The following is a 25,795-nucleotide window of genomic DNA, read 5'->3' as shown; positions in this document are numbered from 1 at the left end:
GGAAAACACAAGGGCACTACTACCAGGTGGTGGGGATCACTGGGGGTCATCTTAGAGGCTTCCTACCACATAGATCCCACCCCTTCCTTAGGTCAGGTGATCCAAGGAAACATTTCCAACCAGAACATTTCTTTAGGATTTGTGAACTCAGCTAGAAAGGAGGAATCTTTCTAAAATGGTGAAAGAGGGAAGGGGGGTGGAGGGTGGAAAGAGATTAACTAAAGAAGTTATATGCATATATGCATAACCCATGGACACAGTCAATAATGGGGTGAAGGCATGGGGAGGGAGTGGGAGCAAAGTGGAGGGGGTCAATTGGGGGGAAAAATGGGACACCTGTAATACTTCCAACAATAAAGATAAATTTTAAAAATTAAAAAATAAATAAATAAATAAAATGATGAAGCTTGTCCCCCACTAAGTGGAAGAAGCTGGTCCATGGGAGGAATAAAGCTGACACTAAAAGGGAAGCAGAAATGGTAGGCATTCCTGACTAGCCAAACCATGTTTCTGGTCCATTTGACCCTGAGATTCACCTGTGCTCTGGCCATTCCTGTAGTTTGGTTACACGAGTCAATTAGCTACACCGCCTTTATTATTGCCGCCTAAGCTAATTCAAGGTGGGTTTCTGTCATTTTTAATAAGAGAATGACAACCAGCTAATGGACCCAGAGTCTCACCCTGAGGCAGGCAAGTCAGTTAGGAAACTACTGCAGTAATTCAAGTGAGAACTAACTGATGAGGGCCTGAACTAAGGCACTGGGAATGGTAATTAGGGCCTAACAGGAGAACATATAAGAACTAAAGGCAGGGCGCTTGCGGGACTGCCTCATTCACTATTGTATCCCAGAGGTTAACATTGTGTCTGGCACAAAGAAAAGTGCTCAGTATTTATGGAAATTAATGATTAAATGAATGAATGAAGGCAGGAAGACAAAAGTAAAAGGGAGACTTGCTGACCAATAGGAAATGGAAGATAAGAAGGAGGGTGTGCCCAGCCAGCGAGGCTTAGAGGTTGAGCGTCGACCTATGATACAGGAGGAGATCGAGGTTGGATTCCTGGTCAGGGCACATGCCCGGGTTGCACACTCGATCCCTAGCACAGGGTGTGCAGGAAGCAGCCGATCAATGACTCATCATTGATGTTTCTCTCTCTCCCTCTCCTTCCCTCTCTCTGAAATCAATAAAGATATATTTAAAAAAAAAAAAAAAAAAAGGGGAGAGCCCTGGCCAGTTTGGCTCAGTGGTTAGAGCATCGGCCTGCAGACTGAAGGGTCCCGGGTTCGATTACAGCCAAGAGCATGTACCTCGGTTGTAGGCTGGATCCCCAGCCCTGGTTGGGGTGTGTGCAGGAGGCAACCAGTCAGTGTGTCTCTCTCACATTGATGTTTTTCTCTCTCTTTTTCTCTTTTCCTTCCATTCTCTCTGAAAAGCAATGGAAAAATATCCTCCGGTGAGGATTAAAAAATAAAGGGGGAGAAATACAACCTTACTGGCTGGCTGGGAGCCCTGTTCAAGGCAGGAAGAGCGGCTCTGGAAGGGTCACTGAGTGAGAGTCCGTCACTGGGGTGAGGAGCTCTGTTCTGAACTACTGGCATGTGTTTTCAAGTCTAGTGGTTGGTCTTAGGGAACAGAGGAGTTAACCCATCTACATGAGGACATCCCTGTCCTTGGCCTCCTTAACTCTGACCATGTAACCAACTGAGTGACTCCACTGTGCTCACTCAAAGCCTATTCGCCAGCCGGAAAAAGACCTAATTTTGCAAATAGGCAATGATCACAACCGCCTCGGGGACTGGTGGTCCTTGATTAGGAACGGTCTAAAGTTAGCCTGACAAGATCAGCTGTCGAGTGTCAGCCTAATGAGTCCTCCCGACTCCCAGCACAGTTCTCTAGGGTCCCTGCATGACAGCTTACTTCCCAACCAGCCTGGGGGAGATTATGGACATGAGTTGAGAAGCTTAAAATTGGGTATTCAGAAAACACGTTTGCTTTTCTCCTTTGGGGATGCCCACACCGAGGCTGAGCGTAGATGGCAGCTATTTAAAAACTGGCGTTATGAAGCTGTCAGAAGTGGGAAATGCCCCTTATTTCGGCATTCCGTGTCCAGTCAGAAGCCGTCTAGGGACATGGTTAAGCAGAGGTTGTTAAATTCCACCAGAATCTAGTTTGAAGTGCTGTGTTTACATCCCTGGGCAGAGCTCATTAGCATGTGTCAGAAATGCAGCTTCAGCGGCTCCACACTCCCCTGCTGCTCCAGGCTTGCAGAATGCCAGCCTCGCTCCAACCAGCTCAGCTTCCTTAAGTTCCTCCAGCCTGAGTAGCCAAATAGTACAGAGCAAAGACTTTTGTGACCCAATTATGTGCCGCTTTGAGAATACCTCATTCCCTCTTCTGAGTTCAGGTTGTGGGGAGGGAGCTGGGCAGAGGATCCAGGTCGAATGGAGTAGTGACGGTGAGATGCTGTAATAAATGGCAAAGCACTCAGAGGGGTAAGGGACAGACAAGTGCTCATCGCCAGCCTCCAAAACGATCGTATTGGCTTCAGCATATAGCTACGCAGCAGTCCAGACAGGTTATAACTGTGTTATCATCATGGAAATTTCCAAGCATATAAAAAAGTACAGAGATTAATAACCCACCACCCAGTTTCAACAACTATCAGTTTATGGCTAATCTTGTTTCATCTACATATTTCCACTTGATTACTTGGAAAAAACATCACAGCTATGTCATTTTATCTGTAAACATTTCAGTACACACTCTTCAACAATATCGTTATCAAACCTAGAACAGTTCACAGTAATTCCGTAATACTGACGGAATCTTATACTGGAGAGAGGAGGTGGCTCCTGCACTACCTTCTTTACCCTTGATCGCTAACAGAAACAATGTGTCAGTTGCAAAGCCATGAAAAAGTCAAAGGATCAAGGCAAGGCAAGATGATGCCCATACTCGGGTCACACTGATGAGCTTATGTTTAAAACATTTCTTGAAGTAGCCTAATAGAGAAATTAAAAGAAAAACAAAAACAGCAGTCCTCACATTTTAAAAAAATATATATACCTTTATTGATTTCAGAGAGAGGGAGGGAGAGGGAGATAGAAACGTCAATGATGAGAGAGTCATTGATCGGCTGCCTCCTGCACGCCCCCGACTAGGGATCGAGCCCGCAACCCGGGCATGTGCTCTAACCAGAAATTGAACTGCGATCTCCTGGATCCTAAGTCGATGTTCAACCGCTGAGCCACACCCGGCTGGGCCTCACTTTTTTTTTTTTTTTTTTTTAAATATATCTTTATTGATTTCAGAGAGAGGAAAGGAGAGGGAGAGAGAGAGAGAAACATTAATGATGAGAGAGTCATTGATCGGCTGCAGCCCACAACCCGGGCATGTGCCCTGATCGGGAATCGAGCCCTGATCGCCTGGATCCTAGGTCGACACTTAACCGCTGAGCCACGCCCGGCTGGGCCTCACATTTTTAATAACCAGTTCGCATTTCCCAGTGCTACAGGACAACCCAATAGACAACAGAGAAGTGTTGGGAGGTGAACAAGATGCCTTCTCTGATTAGCTGGTGGCCATACTGCCATAGGGTCGTAGGCCTCTACCAAGATGCGGGGGTAACTCCATGGGAATATGAATTTTTTAGACTTTTTTCTGGTAGTGTTAATAACAGTATGAGATATTTCTGGGAAATAAATTTTATTTAAGTATAACATATATATAGAAAAGTACACAAAACTCTAAAGTTCCCTATTTTATAATAATCATCATCACTGAGCTCTATGCTTGTCCTGAAGATTAAGTTAAACACTGAAAATGAGATGTAAACAGAACAACCGCTATTAGGGCAGCCAGTCATATGTTTACCATGTGAAATCATCGCTATGGGTGAGCAGGATGGGAAGGGCGTCTCTGTGAGGAGTGGCCTGGAGTGGGGAGTCAGAGGATCAAGTAGGGGGAGATGTCTATGCAGAGGGTGGCCCGGTGGAGGATACCAGAGCCCAAGTGGGGTGAGGAGGCCGTCCATGTGGGGGACCGAGCGATCCTACTACCCATGTGCTCTCAGGACAGCATGCTCCGCGTTGAGCAGCAACACTGACTCACTTTTGGGTGGTGTGTTGAAGTAGTGATACTGAGTCTTTTATAAAAACTGTATAATCCCAGTGTAGGTTGCTCGGTTCCCAAAATTACTGGTCAATATTACAGAGATGGTGATTGTTCACATACAGCTCACACAGGCCTCAAATACTCTGTTGTTTAAGGAGTGATCATTAGCCTTTTACGTCAAGGAAAGATGTGATTTCGCAGTCCAAGCATTTGCATAGATCCTGAGAGCCTGGCTCGGAGAAGCCATGAAGGGGGCGTATCAAGGCTTTCCACCGGAAATCCCTCAGACCTGCGTCAGGACCACATGCTAGTGAGCATTTGCCCTCAACAGCCTTTTAGAACCTGTGCCTTCAAATCCTTTCATAACACCTCTCTGACAGGAGTATGAAGCAGCGCCCCTCTCTCACAACTGCAAACTCTTGTTGGGATTTGCTTAATAACTGGGAAGAGCATGTTGGTGATCCTTCCTGGAAGGAAGTGGGGTAACCACGCCTCTAACGGGAATCTGGGCTCACAGAGGGTGTCAAGGACAAAGTTATCTCTGGAAGGGCTACTAGGGCCACTGAGAAGAGGCCCAACGTTATTGGGTGTTCCTCAAACTGTTTATCCTGGAGCAGGTACTAAAAGACTCAACCATATTCTTTTTCCCCAAAGACTAGAGGGGTAATATAGTTGGCCAAGGCTGGAGGGTCCTGCAACAAACTAGATACTCCCCAACAAATGCCTTAGGTGAAGGGAGGAGTTAGCATTACCATGGCAACCCCTCCAATCTCAGGCTTCCAAGGAAGAAACCATGATCTACCCCATTTCTCTTAAATTACAATCTTCAGGCCTTAAATTCAAACATCTCTTGACAAGGATAGAGGGCCTATCTCAGCTAAGTGATGTAATCTGTCCTCATTAGCCTTCTCCCTCTCTTGAAAGGCATAAAGAAAATTACCTTTGGCACAGAAAAGGCCTTTAAACCAAACTCTTTCCAGTATGTCTCAAACTGAACATCCAGTTGAAACACATAATTACCAAATAGAAAGGAGTGTGCTAGATAAGTTGACACAAGATCTCTAAATGTAGCTGACGGGATGACTATTGCCTTTGAAGGTAAAATATCTTTCTTAGATCAGGCTTACAAGTCAAACAGTGTAATGGAGGAGACAGAAAAGTGAAGCACTAAGAAATTATGCCCCTCTAAGGTTTCTCTTGCTGATATTCCCCTTAGGCCATGATCTAGCTTCTTCCAACTTCCCCATCTCTCAAATGTCCTCATGATTTCAGTCTCTCAGGCCCTCTGTATCTCTTAGCTACCTGTTCTCAATGTCTGAAAAAGTCCCTTCACTGTTCGTCATTTTCCAGCTGTTAAGTCTGGTCCTTACTCTGTTATGGATAGAAGTAGAAGTCCTGGGGAGCTTTAAGAGAATTCTCATTTTCCCAGGTCCTGATCCAGATGGACTGAACCAGATTCTCTGGAGCAGGGGCTGGCCAACTACAGCTCGAAGTCCAAACCCAGCCTATAGTCTATTTTTATCTGGATGGCAGGCTAAGAATAGTTTTTACATCTTTGGAGGGTTATAAAAAATACAAAGAATGTGTGACAGAGACCGTGTATGGCCCGTAGTCTAAAATATTAAAATGTTTGCTGATGCCCAATCCAGAGGAAGGGTCTGGGAATCTTTTAAAAAGCTTCCAAAGTGACTGTTGGTAGACCAATATTTGGAATCCATCACTGTGGAGGAAAGGATGTGATCTCTGGAACCAGAGAGATCCGGACTTTACTTCTTGACCTTGGATAACTGCTCTTAAGTGGCTATTTCTACAGTTATAAAATAGCAATTGATATGAGGAAGAAAGATGAAAGGTAAGGCATTCAGGTGAAGTGCCTTGTATGGTACAGCCTTGGCCATAGTACGTGGTTATTCTATTTTACAGAGTAAGAAGCGGTCTCTCTCTTTTTCTCATTGGTTGAGTGCTTCCGGGGAGTCAGGTGTGCGGATTAATTCCACTAAGAATGAGTTCACCTCCCATTTGTTCTAAATGTTTCCTGCCATCTTCAAGGCCCCTGATATGTCTACTCCTCCCTTTCCAAAGATGGTGACTTATTCTACCCATTTAATGGACTGAGACAATCTAGCATAAACCCCTTCAACTTTCCATTTCAATTTCTCCTGTCATTATTGCATCAGTACACTTAAAACATTTTCCCTCTTCAACCAGCTTTGCAATTTTCACTATTAATTATCCAATTATAACATACTTATTGTCTTAGACCCCTCTACTTTTGTGAATAAAATGTATCCTTCCAACTTATCCCATATTACCACTTTTCTTTCCTAGTTTCTAGTGAACTTTGCTTTCCTTGCCTATACTTACTCCATTTCCCTTCCTCTTTACCTGCAAATTTTTTGTCTTCGTATTACACTACTGACAAAGACTTCTTAAACCCCAAAGCCTTTTATAATTCCTCATCTTACCTGTTTCACTGAAAATCCTCAACTTGACTTCTGGGACATTATATTTTTTCCAATCTAGTCTACACAGAACAGAGTTTAATCCTCTTAAATGCCAAGATTTGACGGGCAATGCCTTAAAAATCTTGACTATCCACAGCCTATGAAGTTAAACTCTAGCTTCATGGTCAAGGCACTCCAGTATTAGCTTTCCTGGCTCCTTTGCCCCTCCTCTCCTAAATGCTCACTTTACTCCAGCCATGGTGGCTTACTTGCTGTTCCTCAAACATCCTGTCCTTTACAACCCTCACTATTCCTGTCCTATTTTCTTATTTTCAAATTTCAGCCATTCTTCAAGGCCCAGCTCAAATGTTTCCTCCTTCATGAAGGCAGCTAGATATGCCATCTCACACTTCTTAAACCCTGTGGATAAAAGATTAACAAAGCTCCTGCTGTATGGACAAATCTGACCTTGGGTTAACTTTTAGCTCTGGCTATGTTCCTAAGGAGAAATGATGGAATGTACTAGGAAAGATTGCATATTGTACAGACAACTTCTAATGGGTAACTTGTACCTAGACTGAGTGAAAACTGTAAATATCTGGTGGGAAGAAATAGCTTTGTGCTTTTCTGATGCAGTGACTCATAACTGGAGTATATCTCTTACAGCAACCTAGAAGCTGTCTATGGAGTTATTTCAAGAGATTGTGGCTGCTGTTGTATACTAGGCTTCGAAGCCAGGGTAGCTCTTGAACTTCTCTTCTGAGCCACCATTTGTCGTGTGCGCAGAGAATAATTCTTGGATGGCTATGTTAACTGCCACAAGGACTACTCATTCCCATGAGAGAGAAACACAATGATGCTGGGTTGGTGAGCTGTCTTCTGTGTCTATATGCCTTCTTAAAAAAAATTTGTATTTTAGAAATTTTAGAAATAGATTTTAGAAATAGATTTTAGAGGGGGAGAGGGATAGAAACATTGATGAGAAACATTGATTGGCTACCTCCTGCATGCCCCTCACTGGGGATCAAGCCAGCAACCCAGGCATGTGCCCTGATCAGGAATAAAAAAGGCCTCCTGGTGCACAGGTCGACACAACCACTGAGCAACACTGGCCAGGCTCTATATACTTTTGAGTAAACGGGTGACAAATGTGACCTATTCAGGTCTTGTGAATCCAAATACTTGAATTTAAAGTTTCCTTTGATAGGCAAGAGACCCCATTACTTACCTCACACCTATTCATTTTGTGGGGCTCCCAATGCCCCTCCAGATCTTTTATTTTTTTAAATATATCTTTATTGATTTCAGAGAGAGGAAAGGAAAGGGAGAGACAGAAACATCAATGATGAGAGAGTCATTGATCGGCTAGCCGGCAACCTGGGCATGCGCCCTGACCGGGAATCGAACCCCGATCGCCTGGATCCTAGGTCGACGCTCAATCACTGAGCCATGCCCGGGCCGGGCACCCCTCCAGATCTTTTGAAGTTAAGACCATGTCTTTCTCATCTGCAAAGTTTTTGTGGTACTGCTGTGTGATCTGGGTGAATCACTTGAAGAATCTGAACCTGTATTTTCACCATTAATAGAAAAATAATTATTTCCTACTTCAAAGAGTTGCCGGCATGATTAAATATTAGCTTTCCTGGATTAAATATCAAAATGTTTCCTAAGCAGTAAATACCTGGTGGGAAGAAATGCCAAGTGGCAATGCCAGTATCATTATGCTAATATATGTTAATATTCCTTCTTCTAAAAGGATCTCTACAAATTCAGTAATATTTATTGAACAGGTCATATATTAATCCTGATTTTCATTCCAGTCTTCAAAAACAATCTGATATAAGATGGGCCACACTGGTATGAAGCTGATGCCATACTAACAACTGCCCTGCCCTCTTTCTTCCAACTCAAAGTCTGGTCTGCTTTTAGGACAGTAAAAAACTGTCTGCTCATCCCTTGTGAAAGTAAAACAGTTCACCACCATTTCCACCCAAACGGGAGTGAGATATATAACTTGTTCAAACAATGCGCAAGGCATTTAGTGAGTTGCTGAAGTATTTTAAGCAAGAGAACTGCAAGTGAAGTGAGCTGGTTAAAACCTCCCTTTCCCTGGGCAGTTCTTCTCAGTGGTTAGAGCATCAGCCCTCGGACCCAAGGGTTGAGGGTCTGATTCCTGGTCAAGGGCATGTACCTCAGTTGCAGGAGGCCAATCGATGTTTCTCTCTCTCCTCCCTCCCTTCCACTCTTTCTAGAAGTCAATGGAAAAAAATCTCAGGTGAGGATTAAAAAAAAAATTATAACAAAATAAAATCTCCATTTTATACTCCTGAAACCTCTTAGATCAAATGCTAAAAGAAAGCAGTATTGTGTAGGAAATATCTTAGAAATTTCCAAGCACATAAAATCAGGTGAATTAAGAGAACCAGGAACTTTTTAACTTGTCTGGTAGGTTTCACCTTTACATACCAGCATAAAATATCACTTTATAAACAGAAATCAAACCTATTTTACTTGTGGTCGGGGAAAGGCCACACAATCAATACTCCGACTCCCTCACATGGGAACAGTGGCTGTAGCTTGGCCAAACCACTAAGAGTTCCATCAGACATCACCTTAACAAAGAAAAGGCTTTTGCTTCTCCTCTTCTGTGTAATACTAGGTACAGTTAAATGTGTATTTCTCCATTATTTGTTACAGCTCCATTCTTCCTTAAGCCTTATAAAGTATGATTCAAAATGCTTACCTCCTTTTTGCTCTCATCACCCAACACCTAGGACCCAGATTCTTTTTAAAAAAAGTCTTTATTGATTTTCAGAGAGAGGAAGGGAGAGGAAGATATAGACAGAAACATCATTGATGAGAGTCATTGATTGGCTGCCTCCTGTAGGCACCCTACTGGGGATGGAGCATGTGCCCTGACTAGGAATCAAACCACAATCTCCTGCATCATAGGTCGATGCTCAACTGCTGAGCCAGCTAGGACCCAGATGTTTTCTCACATTCCACAAAAAATTTTACTTTCTTCTGTAAGCCTAATACCAGAAACTGTATTGTATCTAAGAATCAAGGGACCCCATTCTCTCCAGATGTGCTCTAGAGTATTTTTCAGAAATAAAAAAATAATCATATCTGTTAGAAAAATAAAACTATATTTATAGGAGAGGCCAAGTGAAAAGTAAGACAATCTCATTTGCTTTTGGATCTATTTTTTTTCTATGGAAACATTTTGGCTTTAAAACTGGGCTGGTTCACATGAAATAACTACAGCTATACATAATTTTGGTGAGGAACCCTAATTTCAATAATCCTTTGATACAGTGATGACATTAATAGAATTATTATTCTGTAGAAAAAGTGAGCACACACAAATACTAACTTATAACTTGATGCTGCATAAAGCAAGAATAATAGTTATGGCCCTAATGTAGAAGTGGGATTGGGGACAAGGGGAATATAGGGACATTCATGAAACCTCCAAAAAAACCCTGCCAAACTTCCAGCATATAAAGATATTATTGGTTAACAGCAGAATCAGGAATTGTCCACATACTCAGTGACTGGAGGTATAATATAGTGTATGTTCAAGTCACAATGTGACCACACTTTACATTAAAAGTACATTATCTTGTACTTTTCTGTGGTCTTTCCCTCATCCTTATACTGCCATACAAGAGTGGTAATCAGCATTCTACTGCTGAAGGCTATGAGAAGGGCACAAGGACTTCCCACAGAGAGTACGTAACCAAAGATAAGCCAGGCTGCTGCTACAGACAAGCCATGTCATCAGAAAGTCTTTCATAATGTTTTCGTCCACAGTGGGTACAAACCTTGGGTCTACAAATGAAACTCACAAGGCTAGGAAAATAAGGTGAAAGCTTGCTAGCTTCACATAACTCATAGCAAAATTAAAATTAAAATTCTGCAGCAGTCTATTGGTTTGACACTAATAATGCTTTGCAAGAAAATTCAATGCTCAGAGACAAAAAAAAATCAATCGGAAAAAATATAACTAAAGAACATTTATTTGTTTTTCACTAAGACTTTATCTCAGGACATAATTAAACTGTGTCACCACCTCCCACTCCAACTTGAAGAAGGGTTAGTACAGTGAATGTTATAAAGCAGATATGAAGTTTTTAAAGGATTGTAACCAACATTAACTGACAAAGAAAAACTTCCTTCTAAATCATAACAATGTTTAAGTAAAAAAAGAAAGGAGAAAAAAGGGGGGGATGGGAGTTCAGATTGAACAAGATCCTCACATTTCATCTAACACATTCAATCCTGGCTAGAGTGTACCAAAATGGAAACAGGGTTACTATAATACAAAACTTCCACTACAGATGGCTGTACACACCTGTGTTCCAAGCCCACCCCAAACCCCAATGCTTCCAACACAACTATTTCCCCGCCTGTTGGGCCTGCCGACGAAGGAGCACGTAGATCTTCTCTTTAATCCAATCTTTGTTATAAGGCTGGTATGTCTGGGTATCAGCTCGGTAACTGAGGAACAGAAAAGTAATAAGCAAAGTTATGATGACTGACTATTGTCATGTGTTGTTTTTTTTTTAAAAAAGAAAAAACCCAAATTACAGCTGCTAAATGCTGGCACAGATACACACATATTCATACATGAACTTAATAGAAATGTAAAAGAGCTGATTACATAACACATTAAATTTTTAAGCAATATCAACTGTAGATCACTTAGTACAATTTTTTTTTTTTTTTTTTTTAACATGTCTTTATTGATTTCAGAGAGAAGAAGGGAGAGGGAAAGAGAGAGAGACAGAAACATCAATGATTAGAGAGTTGTCATTGATTGGCTGCCCGCAGCCCGGGCATGTGCCCTGACCAGGAATCAAACCTCCATCTCCTGGATCTTAGGTCCATGCTCAACCACCTGGGTGGGCACTTAGTACAATCTTAATAGCAGAAAAAGAAACCAAGGCCTGGAGATCCTGGAGATCTTAAATGAAATGCTCAACGCGTTTATCCATCAACTTCTTAAAAGAGTATGAAGAGTATTACCAGAAACAGTGTTCTTTCTCCTACCTAGTTATTATTTTTATGGTTCCTTTAGTGATTAAAAAATAAAAACCAAACAGTAGTACCACAACTTCAGATTTGCTAACTTTTTTCCAAATTAACTAACAACCCTTTAAAAACATGTTACTGCCACAAAGATTTCTTCCCCAAAAAGAATTAACAGAAAGAACCTCTTAACCTATATTTTAGGACTTGCTTTTCTAAATAAACAATGCTAGAGGCCGGCCAATAGGGAATTATTAGAAGACATGGCAAGCTCAAAAATGGCTCTTATCAGTAGAGAAGGGTCAGGAACAGCATTAGCAATGACACTCCAATGGGACTCTAGGGTTTTAGGAGTGCAAAGTATCACTTAATAGCCAATAAGGTATCTTTAGAGGACTCAAAAGATAGAAACATTCATCTGATCTACAACTGAAAACTAGCTGGGTAAGCAATAAATTCATTTTTGGAGTAAAAAACTAAAAAAGATTGCACAAATAAAAAGCATATCCCAGTGTTTCAAAGCCATGTATACCATCTGGTAGAAACACTGCATGGCATCCAAGAGAGGTAAAGGTGCAGTTTGCCTAAAAAAAAAATACCATAGGGATACCTTAGGACAGCCATTTTTGACTGGTGTGCCGCAAGAATTTTTAGAACTTGCAATACCTGACTATTTTAGGGGCACTGACCTCTTTCCCCTTAGACTGTCAAATAAAAAAATGACAACAGCCAACAGTATAATAACCGTCTGGTGGGAATGAATCAAAATTATACTTTTTTTTTTTTGGTCAGATAAGCAAAAAGTATATTTTTTGGTGTGCCACAGAATTTCAGTTATTAGTTTATGTGTGCCATGAGATAAAAAAGGTCGAAAATCATGGCCCTAGGAAAACAAAAAATCTAATTTATCAATTATTATTTCATTTTAGCCAGAAGTTTCATTTTTTACCTTAGCAAAAAGTTACATAAATACCTATTAAGAAGTTGACAACTTGTGGGTATAGCTTTAAGTGCTTATCTGAATCAACTCAATCCTTTTTACAGCCCTGTGGGAGTAGATACAATTATTACCCTTTTATAAAGAGGAAACCAAGGCTCAAAGAAGTACAGTGACTTATTAGCTGACTTTGGGCAAGTAGTAGAAGATTCAATACTCCTGAGCAGAGTCCTCACTGATAACCACTGAACTCCAATTTTTGGTAAGAGAAACAAACTCCAAAGGCATTGTCATAGTCTTCCCCAGTGGGTTATTAAAAGTGCACAAGCTTTCTACTTTTACAAAATGCTTAATCAAATAAAAAGAAACATTTGGCTTTTTATTAATGCCTGTTTGTTACAATGAAAAAATTCTAAAAGGTAAAAAAACCAATTTTCTTTGAATATCTCTTTTTCATGCTTCCTAATTTAAAAAGTACTAATCTAGTCTACTTCAAGGAATGGTAGAATAGACAACAATATTTATATTAAAACTGGAAAAGAACTAAGATCACTTTAGTAGTGAACATTTATGAATCCATCAACTTGCGGGCTATTTTCCAACTCAAGAAAAAGCAATAATGCTTTCTTTATGGAAAGCTGTGTGTTGATGGCTGTTAACTGGTGCTTGAAAACGAGACAATTAAATGTTAAGTACATTTATAAAATCCCAAGCTGCTGACACAGATGAATCATTTAGCCTAGTGTTATGCTCAATGACCGCAGGTTCATAGAAGAACAGAAGCTATGAGGGCTAAGAGGTGAAACTAGCCAGTGTCTTCACTGCTATCAGGTTGTCTTCCTCATTAGGAGTACCTCCTCATTACAATAACTAAGACTAAAAATGTCCCTTTTATCTGTAAACAGATAAAAACAGCCTACATATTCAAACAGCTGTTATTTTCAGATGTCACCACCAAGTAAACTTAATAACAAGTACACAATAATTTACAAACCAAAATTGGACTTGCCCTGGCCAGTGTGGCTCAGTTGGTTGGGTCCAGTGCACCTAAAGGTTGCCGGTTCAATTCCCCATCAGGGCACATGCCTGGGTTACAGGCTCAATCCCCAGTAAGAGGGAGTATAGGAGGCAGCTGATGGATGTTTCTCTCTCCCTCTCCGTTCCTCTCTTTCTCTCTCTCTAAAAAAAAAGGAGTAATAAAAATATATTTATTTTTTTTTTAAAAGTCTATTGATTTCAGAGAGAGGAAGGGAGAGGGGGAGAGAGAAACATCAATGATGAGTCACTGATCGGCTGTCTCCTGCACGCCTCCTACTGGGGATTGAGCCAGCAACCCTCGCATGTGCTCTGACAAGGAATCCAACAGCCATCTCCTGGATCATAGGTTGATGCTCAACTGCTGAGCCACACTGGCTGGGCAATAAATATATTTTTAAAGAAACAACAATGAACAAACCAAAAATGGACTCAATTCCTGGTCTAAGGAGTAAACAGCTTAAGTCACAATCCCTGAAAAAGGGGAGGAGCAGGATGTGCTAATTATCATAATGACATACTTGCAGTGTATCTCTTAAAACCTTTTTTACTTTGTGATTTTCACTGTCAAAAAACCCCAACATAACTCCTCTTTATTAGTTAAAAGTACAATTTAACTCACTTGTGGCATTTGAAAACTATCATTCTAGTTGCGGCAAATTTTAAATAACCAATCGACCGGTAATTAAAAACCCTGCTCTGACTTTGTCACTCTATGTAAAAATAGAGTTCCTCCTATCTAGCCAATACTGCTGTGCTAAGCAAATACTAGATCCTCACAGGTAGCCCTGTGAGGTAAATGTATCTAAATTTTCCCAATGAGCAAATTAAGGATTAGCAATATTAAATTAACTTGCCCCAGGCAGCCAGCCAAAGACAGAGTCAGCATTCAAACACAGCTATGGCTAATTATGAAACTCCAGCTAGCTCTTAACCAAAACCTCAAGGTGACTAAACCATCATCCTTAGCTTTAAGTAACTCATCACCCCATTCCCTGTTCTCAACATTAAATTCTAGAAAGTATGTATGTTATGGGTGATTTCATATTCAGTAGAGGAGTCTGCCAACATCGGGCCTCTCAGTTCCTTGAACTCTTCTTTCAATGATCTTGTCCCTTTTCCTTCCTTGGTCAGGTTCCTATGCAGTGGAACCTTGGTTCTTGAACTTAATTCATTCTGGAAGGCTGTTCAAGAAGCGATTTGTTCAAAAATCGAATCACTTTTTTCCATTAAATAATGCAAATTGAATTAATCCATTCCAGACCCCCAAATGAGTCCGTTTTAACCTTTCTTGTATATAGTACATGTCTAATATACTGTTTATAATCTATAAACAAACAGTTATTTTCTTAAAATTATCAAACCCCAACCTACTAGCCTTAAACGAATCATTCAACACTCATTCCAGGGGTGTCTTTCAGGAGGTCAGCATGCAGCATTTTCACTTTTTCATATAACACTGCCTTCTGAATGCTATCACTAGTTGCTTTTCGTTTATCCAAACCAATTACTATTTTTCTACTTCAACTGCCAGTGATGTTTCATGAGGACTTTCACACCCTTAGCAACATCAGCACTCTTGATGGTTCTTTACCTTTTAAAATTGTGCCCATTGTCCATTTCTCCAGCAACAAAAAGAAGAAGAAAAAAAAAAAAACCACGAAAATATTCACAGCACATTTCCTGAGATGTTAGTTTAGCTGCAAACCAACTTGCATCCTCTCCTTTGTGGCCTGAGAGATGCCTTTTGTCATGCTAACGTATCAGCATGAAAGAGTTGTCTGGTCTTGTCCCACAACCAACCCCAAGTGAGACATTTTTTTCCGTGAACTTGGTGGAGAATCGAAGAGATGGCAGACCTTCGAAGACAGAGATTTGACTACCTTGTCATTACTATCAATTTCAATATCCCAATTTCAATCATCTCACATTCAACAAACCTTTGACCCCACTGGGACCTATAATTAATTGATCCTACCTCTGTCTCCACCCCACCCCAACCCCCACTTACATTTATTTCATGGTCACTCAGTCCCTTGCATATACCCTCAACTTTTAACAATGTATTTGCTAATTATCTACCTGTAACTATAGGGTTAAGAGTCACTAGGCCCTGGCCAGATAGCTCAGTTGGTTCGAGTATGGTCCTGCTATGCAAAGGTTTCGGGTTCAATCCCCAGTCAGGGTACATACAAGAATCAACCAATGAATGACTAGGTGGAGCACCAAGTTGATGTTTCTCTCTCTCCCTAAAATCAATCAATAAATAAAAAAAAGTGACTAGGAAAAAAACCATTATCACAATGACTTATTTCATTTTAAATTCATTACCAGATACCTCATAAATCACACATTTCCCTAATCCCTCCACCCTCCTAGATTACTTCCTACCTCTTTTCACAAACCTGTAACACCTCCTCCCTCACCCTTAACTCTAAATGGTGTCCATGCTTCCTATTTTCCTGATAACTAATTAACAATCAGAAAATAATTTCCCCAAAGTTCCACATCTGCCTGCACTCCCTACTTTAGTATTAATTAACTGTCCAAGATCCTAACTAAAGCCATCAGTCTCTCACTATCTACTAGATCATATACCATCATTTCTCTGCTCTCCTTGTTGGCTGCCTACAATTCTACTTTTCTCATTAGCATAACTGCAGCTTTGTTGGCCTCTTACAGCTTTCTGAGCTTTTTATATTAAAATTAGGCCCTACATATTTTTCACCACTGAAAAACATTTACTTCTAGCACAGTATCTGGCCCAAAAAAATTTTAATTTGACAAATTTCTGAAAATAGAAAACACATGGGTTTAAAAAGTCCCTAACATACCAAAATATACACGGTTAACATTGGGTAGGATTAAAATTAAATTCCATATCAGTCCTGCATATACTTACATTTTAAAAATAGTGTTATGAAGACAAAATAACCTTAGTTTAAATCCAAAGTCAACTGTGTTAAGGACAAAGACTATAAGGCGGAAAAAAACTAAGAAAAAAGATTGTTTGGTTTAAGAAACAAAGAATCAGGACTTTGAACTTCTTAGTTTGTATCCTCTCTGCACACTAACTGTATTAATTAGCAAAGTTCTTTAGATTTTCCTGTGTCTTTATCATCTTTATATTGCCAACTTAACTTATGAGCCATATGTAGATGAAATATTAATTACTACCTAGCAGTCAAAATGCAAAGATCAGTGTCAGGCATACAGTTAGCTCCCAATACCATAAACCACCTCAAACAGATGAATAAACAATAGAAAAATACAACTTAAGAGACATGGTGGTAAATACTTACACAAGACAGCTGAGGTCTGCCAGATCATCAATAAAATCAAACAACTGGCTGATATCGTATGTGATAGAGGGGCTGTTGGGATTCATTCTCTTCAGATGTTCTTCATACATTTTACAAACGCCTAAGAGAATGGGGGAGAAACCAAGATCTTACAATTGCATAGACTTTGGATATCAGTAGTGTTATATGATGGTATCACAATACTTATTTTGATAAACTTGGGCTGGGAAAAGAAAGTAAGCTGGTCACATCTGTTTTAACTGTTACTAGTAATTTTATAAAAAGTGTACAGTGCTTGCTTTGGCAGCATATATACTAAAATTGGAACGATACAGAGAAGGTTAGCATGGCCGCTGCGCAAGGATGAAACGCAAATTCATGAAGCATTCCATGTTAAAAAAAAAAATTTATAAATTCACCAAAATGTTGGTATTTTGTGCCTTGATAATAAAATAAAATGATTACTTCGAGCCACTGGATCTAAAAGGACTTTAAAGACTTGTCATATGATGGTTCAAACAAGTGAGGACTAAATTATGGGTCTTATCAGGTTTTTCAATAAACAAACATTCCTAAAGCCTCAGAGTAGAGAAAATTACCACACTTGGGAATGATAGATATTTTTCTATTTTGCTTTCAAAATTTGATGCAATGCAAAAAAGATACCACACAGACAACAAAAAACAACCTCCCAAACAAAAAACAAAACAAAATTGGCAATGAGGAGATTATCATAACAGTATCTAACATCCTTGATTCCAGATTCAGAGACTTGACTCCATTTCCTGAACCCTGTCAAACGAAGATAATAGTATCTTCATAGAGCTGTTGTGAAGAGTGTGAAATAATGCATAAAAAGCACTATCACATGGAATAAGCACGTAAGTATTCAAATGTAAGTAATAAGACAAAATGAGCGAAGTCACTGATAGAAATCTTACAGTAATATAATTATCTAAAGAGTACATTAACTTTTTTACTCAGTGACACATTCCTCTCATTCCTACAAAATGCAAGCGTAACCTTTCAGTCCATTCCCACTTCAAACACTTACACTGTCCCACAGCTACTATCGTACTTAATGGTGAAAGACTAGATGCTTTCCCACTCAGATTAGGAAGAACACTACAATATCTATCTGTTCTTGCCGCTTGCATTCAACATTGTACTAGAGGTGTTGGTCAGGGTCATTTGACAAGAAAGAAGACAAAATAACAGGCATTCAGATGGGAAAGGAAGAAGTGCAAAGATCTCTGTTCACAAATGACATGATCTTGTATATAGAACATCCTAAGAACCCCCCCCCCCCCACACACACAAACCTATTAGAACTAATGAATGCAGCAAAACTGAAGGACCTTTTGTAAGATCAATACACAAAAATCAATTGTATTTCTATATCCAACAATAAACAATCTGAAAAGAAAATAGCTCCAGGCCCTAGCCGGGTAGCTCAGTTGGTTAGAAGGTCGTCCCCATACACCAAGGTTGTGGGTTCAATCCCCAGTAAGGGCATATACAAGAATTAGCCAATGAATGCATAAATAAATGGAACAACAAATGGATGTTTCTCCCCAACCCCCGCTCCTCTCTAAAAAAAAATTAAATAAATAAAAAAAAAATCAAATTTTTTTTAAAGAAAAGTTTCATGTATAATAGTATAAAAAATGAAACTCTTAAAAATGAATTTAATAAAAGAAACAAAACATACAACAAGAACTACAAACTGTCATTGAAAGTAAAGATTTAAATAAATGGAACAGTATCTTGTGCTCAGGGATTGAGAGACTTAATGAATATTATGATGGTAATACTCCCCAAAATGATCTATAGCTTCAATGCAACCCCCATCAAAAGTCTAGCTATTTTTGTAGAAATAGACAAGCTGACGCTAAGTTTGATAGGAAATAAAAGGGACTCAGGATAGCCAAAACAATTTGTTCCAAGAACAAAGTTGGAAGACTCAAACTTCCTGATTCCTAAACTTACTATAAAACTACAGTAATCAAGACAGCATGGTAATACTTATGCATAAAGACAGGCATAGAGATCAATGGAATAGAAACAAGAGTTCACAAATAAACCCATATACTTATGGTCAACTGCTTTTTGACAAGGATACCAAGATAATTCAATGGAGAAAGAATGCCTTTTCAACAAAAGGTACTGGGACAACTGTATGTTCACATACAAAAGAATGAAGTTGGGCTCATATCTCACAGCATATATAAATATTCACTCCAAATGGCTCAGACACCTAAATGTAACAGCCAAAACTATAAAACCTTTGCAAGAATCCTCATGACTGAGTAAGGCAATGGCTTCTTAGCTATGATAGCAAAACCACAAGTAACAAGAAAAAAATATATAAATTGGAGTTCATCAAAATTTAAACCTTTGGTGCTTCTAAGACACTATACACTGGTGAACAAAACAGATCCAGAGACATTGAAGCATGCAACAGACTGATGTATTGGGTGGGTGGGGGGCCTCAGGTAAGAGATTAACCAAAGAACTTATAGGCATATATGCATAACCCATGGACACAGACAATAGTATGATGAAAGCCTGGAGAGGGGGCAGGAGGGGAGGGTGTCAATGGGGGTGGTGGTGGCAGGACATCTGTAAAACTTTCAACAACAAATTTAAAAAAGAAAACCTTTGCAATAAATATATCTGATAAAGAACTGTTATCCAAAATATACAAAGGACTCCTAAAACTCAACAAAAAGAAAACAACTCGCTTGGCTGGTATGGCTCATGAACCAAGAGGTCACAGGTTAGATTTCCGGTCAGGGCACATGCCTGGGTTGCAGGCTCAATCGTGCAGGAGGCAGCCAGTGTTCAATGTCTCTTTCTCACTGATGTTTCTATTTCTCTGTCCCTTTCTCTTCCTTTCTAAAAGACCAATAAAAACATATTGAAAAGAAAACTCAATTAAAAAACTGGCAAAAGGCATGGTGCCAGCTACCTAGAAGCTGTCTCTAATTATTAATAAGCAGCTTTTCCCCCATAGGTCTATCCATTGTTGGACCCCAAAGAACAGATTTTAAGTAGAATCCAGTTAGCTTTGGATAGCAACAAATTCAGGACATGCCTAGCAACCCAGCAGCAGCAAAAACAGTGACTATAAAATCTTTATATGAAAAGAATGGGCAATTTGTTAGGAAGGATGCAAGGCATACACAACTGGCTTAAGTGATGTAATGATTAAATATAAGAATGAATGCAATTAGTGATGATCTAATCTATGTGCTCTCATCTAATAGTTCACTAAGAGCTAATGGTTCTTTTCAGGATGGTGTAAGCTTATCAAATGCACAACAATTATACTAATTTGGTTCCATTTGCCTTTATTCTCTGATTTTTATTTTCTAACACCATTCCTAAATATCTACTTCCTTTGCTCAAATGAAGAATCCAAGAAATCTGAAGGAAAAAACAAACCCAGTTCCTAAATGAGATATATTCTAATAGTGAATGCCAGGAAAAAAAGATTTCTACCCCTTGACTAGTGTTTAAACTCACCTTCCATGCATTCATTCACTGATTCATAGTCAGCATAAGTTCTGCCTTCAGGCCTCTTCGTAGGCTGTACCAGTAAAATGGTGTGAGACTGCAAGGGAAAATGTTATTTCAATATAAGGTTCTAATTCATACTTGAGAAATGCATAGTATGATATAAAATCCTTCATGGCAAATTTCACTATTTTCAATATTTACTGCATAAAAGCAAGGATTATAAATTACTAAAAACAAATGACCAAATTTACAAAACTGTCGTCAAAATGATTATTTTTAAGTGGCAGTGCTTTCCTGTTACCAGTTTAAGATCATACTACTTTCCAAACCAGTTTTGGTTACTTTCTTCTTATTGGAGCTATTTTCGGAACATTTTGGTTTTATTAAAAATCCATATATACTTGTCTTACAGTTTTTTTCTTCTTCTGGACAGATTTAGTCCCTGATTTCCTTATGGTCCTCTTTCTTGGGAGAACAACCACTACAAAATATATGTTTTAAAGTTATAAATATATGCACAAAATATAAGTACATTTAGGCAAATATACATATTTATATAAACTTATTTGCCACAATAGAAAAATAAGATTGTGAAACCTGGTTAGAAAAAATTTTTTTTGCAGAATTACCTTAATGAAATTCCTATTCTCAGGTTACCAATCAGCTGTGATTCACTCCAATGAATGTTAATCTGGCTGTTAACTTTTTTCAAGTCTCACAAACATGAACCCTATATTCTCAGTAGTTCTACTGAGGAAGAAATACTCCAACACATTTTGCTCATTAGCTTTGAAAGAACCTAAAAAGTAAAAGTATTTAAGACTTTTGAACCACTAATAGTTCATTTTTTAAAATGATTTTAAAAAAAGTTTTTATTGGTTTCAGAGAGAGGAAGGGAGAGAAACATCAATGATAAGAGTCATTGATCGGCTGCCTCCTGCACGTCCCCTACTGGGGATCTAGCCTGCAACCAAGCATGTGCCCTGACCGGAATCCAATCGTGACGTCCTCTCAGCCACTGAACCATGGTGGCCGGGCAGTAATAGTTCGTTTTACATACGAATTCTAATTTTTAATCCTATAAAGAATTATCACTGGTATTTATCCAATGAGAATGGGTTGATATTAACTGCCGTCACTTTCTCAGATTTTAATCTAAGCACTTTAACACAATACCAAACAGTGACACAAATGGCAAAGAAGGAAACTCAGAGATAAAATGACTTGCCCAACGTCACATAGCTAGTTATGACAAAACAGGAACTGGAAACACTTAGTAGTCCTCTTAGACTATGTTGGGTCAAATATTGAACTATCTTAATTTAGAAAAGTACAACCTGAAAAAGTGCCTTCTTAACAATAGCTGCATAACTTGTGAACAGTAAGTAACTGCAGCAACCAGGAAACGAAAGTTGAAGTAATCTCTTCAAGTTGAAGATGCCCTATGAGCATCTCCTTTTTGTGGATTTAAAAAAAAAAAAAAAAAAAAAAAAAAAAGCCCCCTCACCCACCCACTCCACTAGTATTTGGGTCAGAGTCTAAGGAATCTGGGCCCTCAAGCTGAGCCTATCTTTTCAGCCTCCATTTCCAAAAGAATGCAAATGCGGGTAAGAACAGGCTTGAGGGCTGAGAGTAACTCCACACCAGGCATCTAGGGAGTATTGGAAAAGAGAAAAAAAAGTGTGTGTGTGTGTATGTGTGTGTGTGTGTGTATATATATATATATATATTTTTAAAGGCAGAGCACAGAAAAGTGAATAGTTGCGAAAGCACACTACAAAGCAAAGACGACCTTTCCTGGCCCACACCCTGGGTGCAATAAATTCAAACTGTTAGCTTTGGGAACAGGTTTTCAGACATTCCCTGGGCCATTGTTCCCACAGTAGGCTAGGGCGTTTGAAAGGAAAGAACAGCATCCCTACGTGTGCCTCTACCAAGCAGCCATCGGGAGAAAGCGCATCCTTGGCACCGCACGCCCCGCCCGACCCAGCAGGAGGGCGCGCAACCATAGGGCGGACCCGGGCTCCAGGGCCTAGTGCCAGGCCCAGAGTCTCCGCGGCGGGAAGGGGAAGGGTCGACCCACAAGCCCGAGGGCCGGGAAGCAGCACGCTCGCGCTAGATGGGTTGGGTAAAAGATGTAAGGGGTAAGGGGTACCGGGGAGGTTAGGGGTTCGGGGAGCCGCAGCCCTTTCTCACCATCGCGCCAAACTCTTTCGCTACAGCCGCCGCCGACACCACCGCCACACACGAGCTTAACCACAACGCCGCCAACAGCCAACCCCCGCGAGAGGAGCCGCCGGAAGTCGTCAGAAACGCGCCGTGAAAAGAGTCTTTGGAGCATAGAGTCCCACATACTTCCGGCAGCTAGAGGAGATTCCGGCTCTGTTTCAGCCATCTTGGATAAGGGCGATGAGATACACAGGAAATCTTTCGGAACGTGAAAAATAATTTATTTTCAACACTCTTGTCTTCCGTACTCTCGTTGTTAAACAGACGGCTAAAGTGATCACCGATGTAGACAGTGGCGCAAGTCAAGTAACTGAAAGATTTCAGCAGCCCTGCTCCAAAATGGCGGCAAGCATGAGACTCCCGGGCCATAGGTCGGTTGTTACCCGGAAGTACCCTGTTAAAGGAGGGGAGGGGAGGCAATCCGGAAGTGGATGTAATGAAGGGGTGCCACTTGGCGGCCATGGCTGCCGTAGTATCGGCGGCTCCGGGTCAAAGCCCAGCGGAGTGGAGTAATATGGGCAGCACCAGCTATAGGGCAGAGACAGCTTTGTATCGGATTCTCTGCTGAACCCCTAAGACCCTTCGTTAGAGACTTACAGGACTCCTTTCCTCATTCGAGACTCAAAGGAGAGTTTGCCGGGACTGGTGGGCTGGTCCCAGCCTGGGGGGGATCACCGGCAGGGTGCCCTAAAGAGCTAGGGGTGCCGGGAGAACGAACAAGTTCGCTTGGGTTTTCCTCCTTTTCCTGCTGCTACCTGCATCGTTGTCTGTGGAAAGAGTGGGTCCGTTGTGCCACCCTCATTCCGACCATAGAAGATAATCGTTCGCGTGTTTTCCCCATTGACTTTTCCCCATCTCTTTTAACCCACCGGAACCTAGTGACCGGCATCTGAAAACCCAGGGGCTGGGGACCTAAGGTTGCTGAAAGTTCTCTCTGGTGCTAATATCAGCAAAAAGGGGCTGTTCCCAGGTACGTTGAAGAGAAAGGTACCCCGTGAACACATCTGCTGTTGGAGAGGACGAAAGAACCGGAAAGCCCCTCCTGTTCTCTTGGAATCTACACACGCGTTTAAGAACCTTTTGAAACCACTGAAAATTTGTCCGGTGGTGGTGGGTGAATAAAGGAGGGCAGAATGGATGATTTCATCTCCATTAGTCTGCTGTCTCTGGCTATGTTGGTGGGATGTTACGTGGCTGGAATCATTCCCTTGGCTGTTAATTTCTCGGAGGTAAGAAATTCGCAATTTTTTGTCAGCTGTCAGGATGGCTGCTAGGAAGTAGTGACAGTTGTAAAGGGAAACTGCTTCCCTAACTGTATGTACTTGGGTAACAAACCCAAGTACATACAGTTAGGGAAGCAGTTCCCTCTGATCTCAGAGCTAAAGGTCTTATTAAGGAAGACTGTCTTTTAAAAAGATGCGTAACATTTAATAATAGAAACAAACCTCATATACAGCATTAGAGTTCTTATTTTGGGTGGGTGGATCCACTACAGATCCTGGAGTACTCCCAACTCTCTGAAATTGCATACAAAAATTTGGAGCTCTGCATTTTCCTGGAGAGAGGCACCGTAACATTCTTTTGATTCTCAGAAGTTTCAAGGAATGAAGATTCCGGATTGCTATGGAGACCTATAAATGGTTAATGTTGTTTGTTCATATGAATTAAAATCAATATAACTTCTCTTTGAGAAAATGAAGCATAGTATTTTTGGAGAAAGGTAGTTTTTTGGATACATGTATTAGGAAGAAGAAAAAGTACTCTAGAAAACTTAAATTAGGGCCTGGCCGGGCATGGCTCAGTGGTTGAGCTTCCACCTGGGATCCAGGCGGTCGGAGTTCGATTCCCGGTCAGTGCACATGCCCGGGTTGCGGGCTCGATCAATGACTCTCTCATCATTGATGTTTCTATCTCTCTCTCCCTCTCCTTTCCTTTCTCTGAAATCAATAAAGATATATTTTTAAAAAAATTAGGTTCTTAACTCACATTTCCTTTTTGTTGTTGTTAATCCTCACCAGAGGATATTTTTTCTCTTGCTTTTTCTGAGAGAATGGAAGGGAGGGAGAAAGGGAGAGAGAGAACCACATGTGAGAGAGACACATCGATTGGTTGCCTCCCACACCAGCTCCTACTGGGGCGGGGAGGGAATCTGAAACCCAAGTGCATACCCTTGACCGGGAATCGAACCCGCAACCCTTCTGTGCACAGGCCAAAGCTCCAACCACTGGGCAACACCACCCGGGCAACTCACATTACCTTTTAAAGAAGAGCATTAAAATGAATATTCGTAGTTGTTTTCAAATCTATTTGCTTAGAAATGAAAGTTTTGTTAATGTGTTTTGACATTTTGGGTAATTATTATTACTTGAACAAACTTTAACTAAGTGGGGAAAGAAAGATAGATGAAAGCATTGTTCAGTGAAAATGGAAATAGGTTCTTCAGGTTGCCATAAAGGGTGCACAGTGTGCACAGTGCTCAAGGATTTAGGGAGAAGAACTGCTACATTGGGGGGAACAGGATTTCATGAGTATGACCTGGGTTCAGTAAAACATGCCCTGGTTTTACTGCCAGCCCTGAAAATGCTTTCACAGGACGGGGAAAGAGAATGGCCTGAAGTAGAAAGGAAAGGTATAGACTAGGTTGAGGTAGGCCTTGAAGATAGCCTGTGGATGGGAAAGGTGAGACGAGGCCAGATGATTTTGAGACATAGTTAAGCCCACAGGCAGATGGAAGGGAGGCTTGAGTTGCTGCTGCTCCTTTTCCATTTCCTTTTTGTATCTTTATCCCTCAGCATCTAATACTAGCATTGAGCTAAATTTTTTGAGTACATACATTACCTAACTTCATTTTATTTATTAATTTATTTATTTAAAATAATATGTAATTCTCTTTCTTTCTCTCTCTCTCTCTTTCTTTCTTTCTTATTTCAGAGAGCGGAAGGGAGGGGGAGAGAGAGACATCAGTGATGAGAGAGAGTCATTGATTGGCTGCCTCCTGCACACCAGCCACCCTGCCATGTGCCCTGACTGGAAATCAAATTGTGATCTTCTGGTTCATGGGTCCACATTCAACCACTGAGCCACGCCGGCTGGACCCCTAACTTCATTTTAAAATTGCAACGAGATACAAATGAGGAAATTGAGACTCAGATTATGTAAATTGGATAAATTCATGAAAT

The 25,795-nt window shown here is 40.5% G+C and overlaps 2 protein-coding genes and 1 non-coding gene across 3 annotated transcripts in view; 2 read left to right on the top strand and 1 right to left on the bottom strand.

The window, feature by feature from the left end:
* Positions 1-10,563: 10,563 nt before the first annotated feature.
* ERH (ERH mRNA splicing and mitosis factor) lies at positions 10,564-22,803 on the bottom strand. The gene is given in 5 exon segments (XM_016223877.2): positions 10,564-11,060; positions 16,866-16,986; positions 20,394-20,481; positions 22,584-22,643; positions 22,645-22,803. Coding segments are annotated over 5 exon segments (510 nt in total). The 5' UTR covers positions 22,783-22,803; the 3' UTR covers positions 10,564-10,957.
* On the top strand, positions 17,157-17,263 carry LOC148094061 (U6 spliceosomal RNA). The gene has a single exon (XR_015716279.1). It is a non-coding gene; the product is annotated as a U6 spliceosomal RNA (small nuclear RNA).
* A 254-nt stretch (positions 22,804-23,057) lies between the features above and the next one.
* SLC39A9 (solute carrier family 39 member 9) overlaps positions 23,058-25,795 on the top strand; it is a 35,436-nt gene continuing 32,698 nt past the window's right edge. Inside the window, exon 1 of the mRNA XM_016223857.2 lies at positions 23,058-23,845. Coding sequence (XP_016079343.1) covers positions 23,750-23,845 — 96 coding nt within the window. The 5' untranslated portion in view covers positions 23,058-23,749. The remainder of the gene's footprint in view (positions 23,846-25,795) is intronic.

This window comes from Miniopterus natalensis, chromosome 1 (assembly GCF_054644295.1).
Source record: "Miniopterus natalensis isolate mMinNat1 chromosome 1, mMinNat1.hap1, whole genome shotgun sequence".
Taxonomy (NCBI): Eukaryota; Metazoa; Chordata; class Mammalia; order Chiroptera; family Miniopteridae; genus Miniopterus; species Miniopterus natalensis.
Note: the sequence above shows the minus strand (reverse complement) of the source record. Positions and strands in the feature narration are given on the sequence as shown.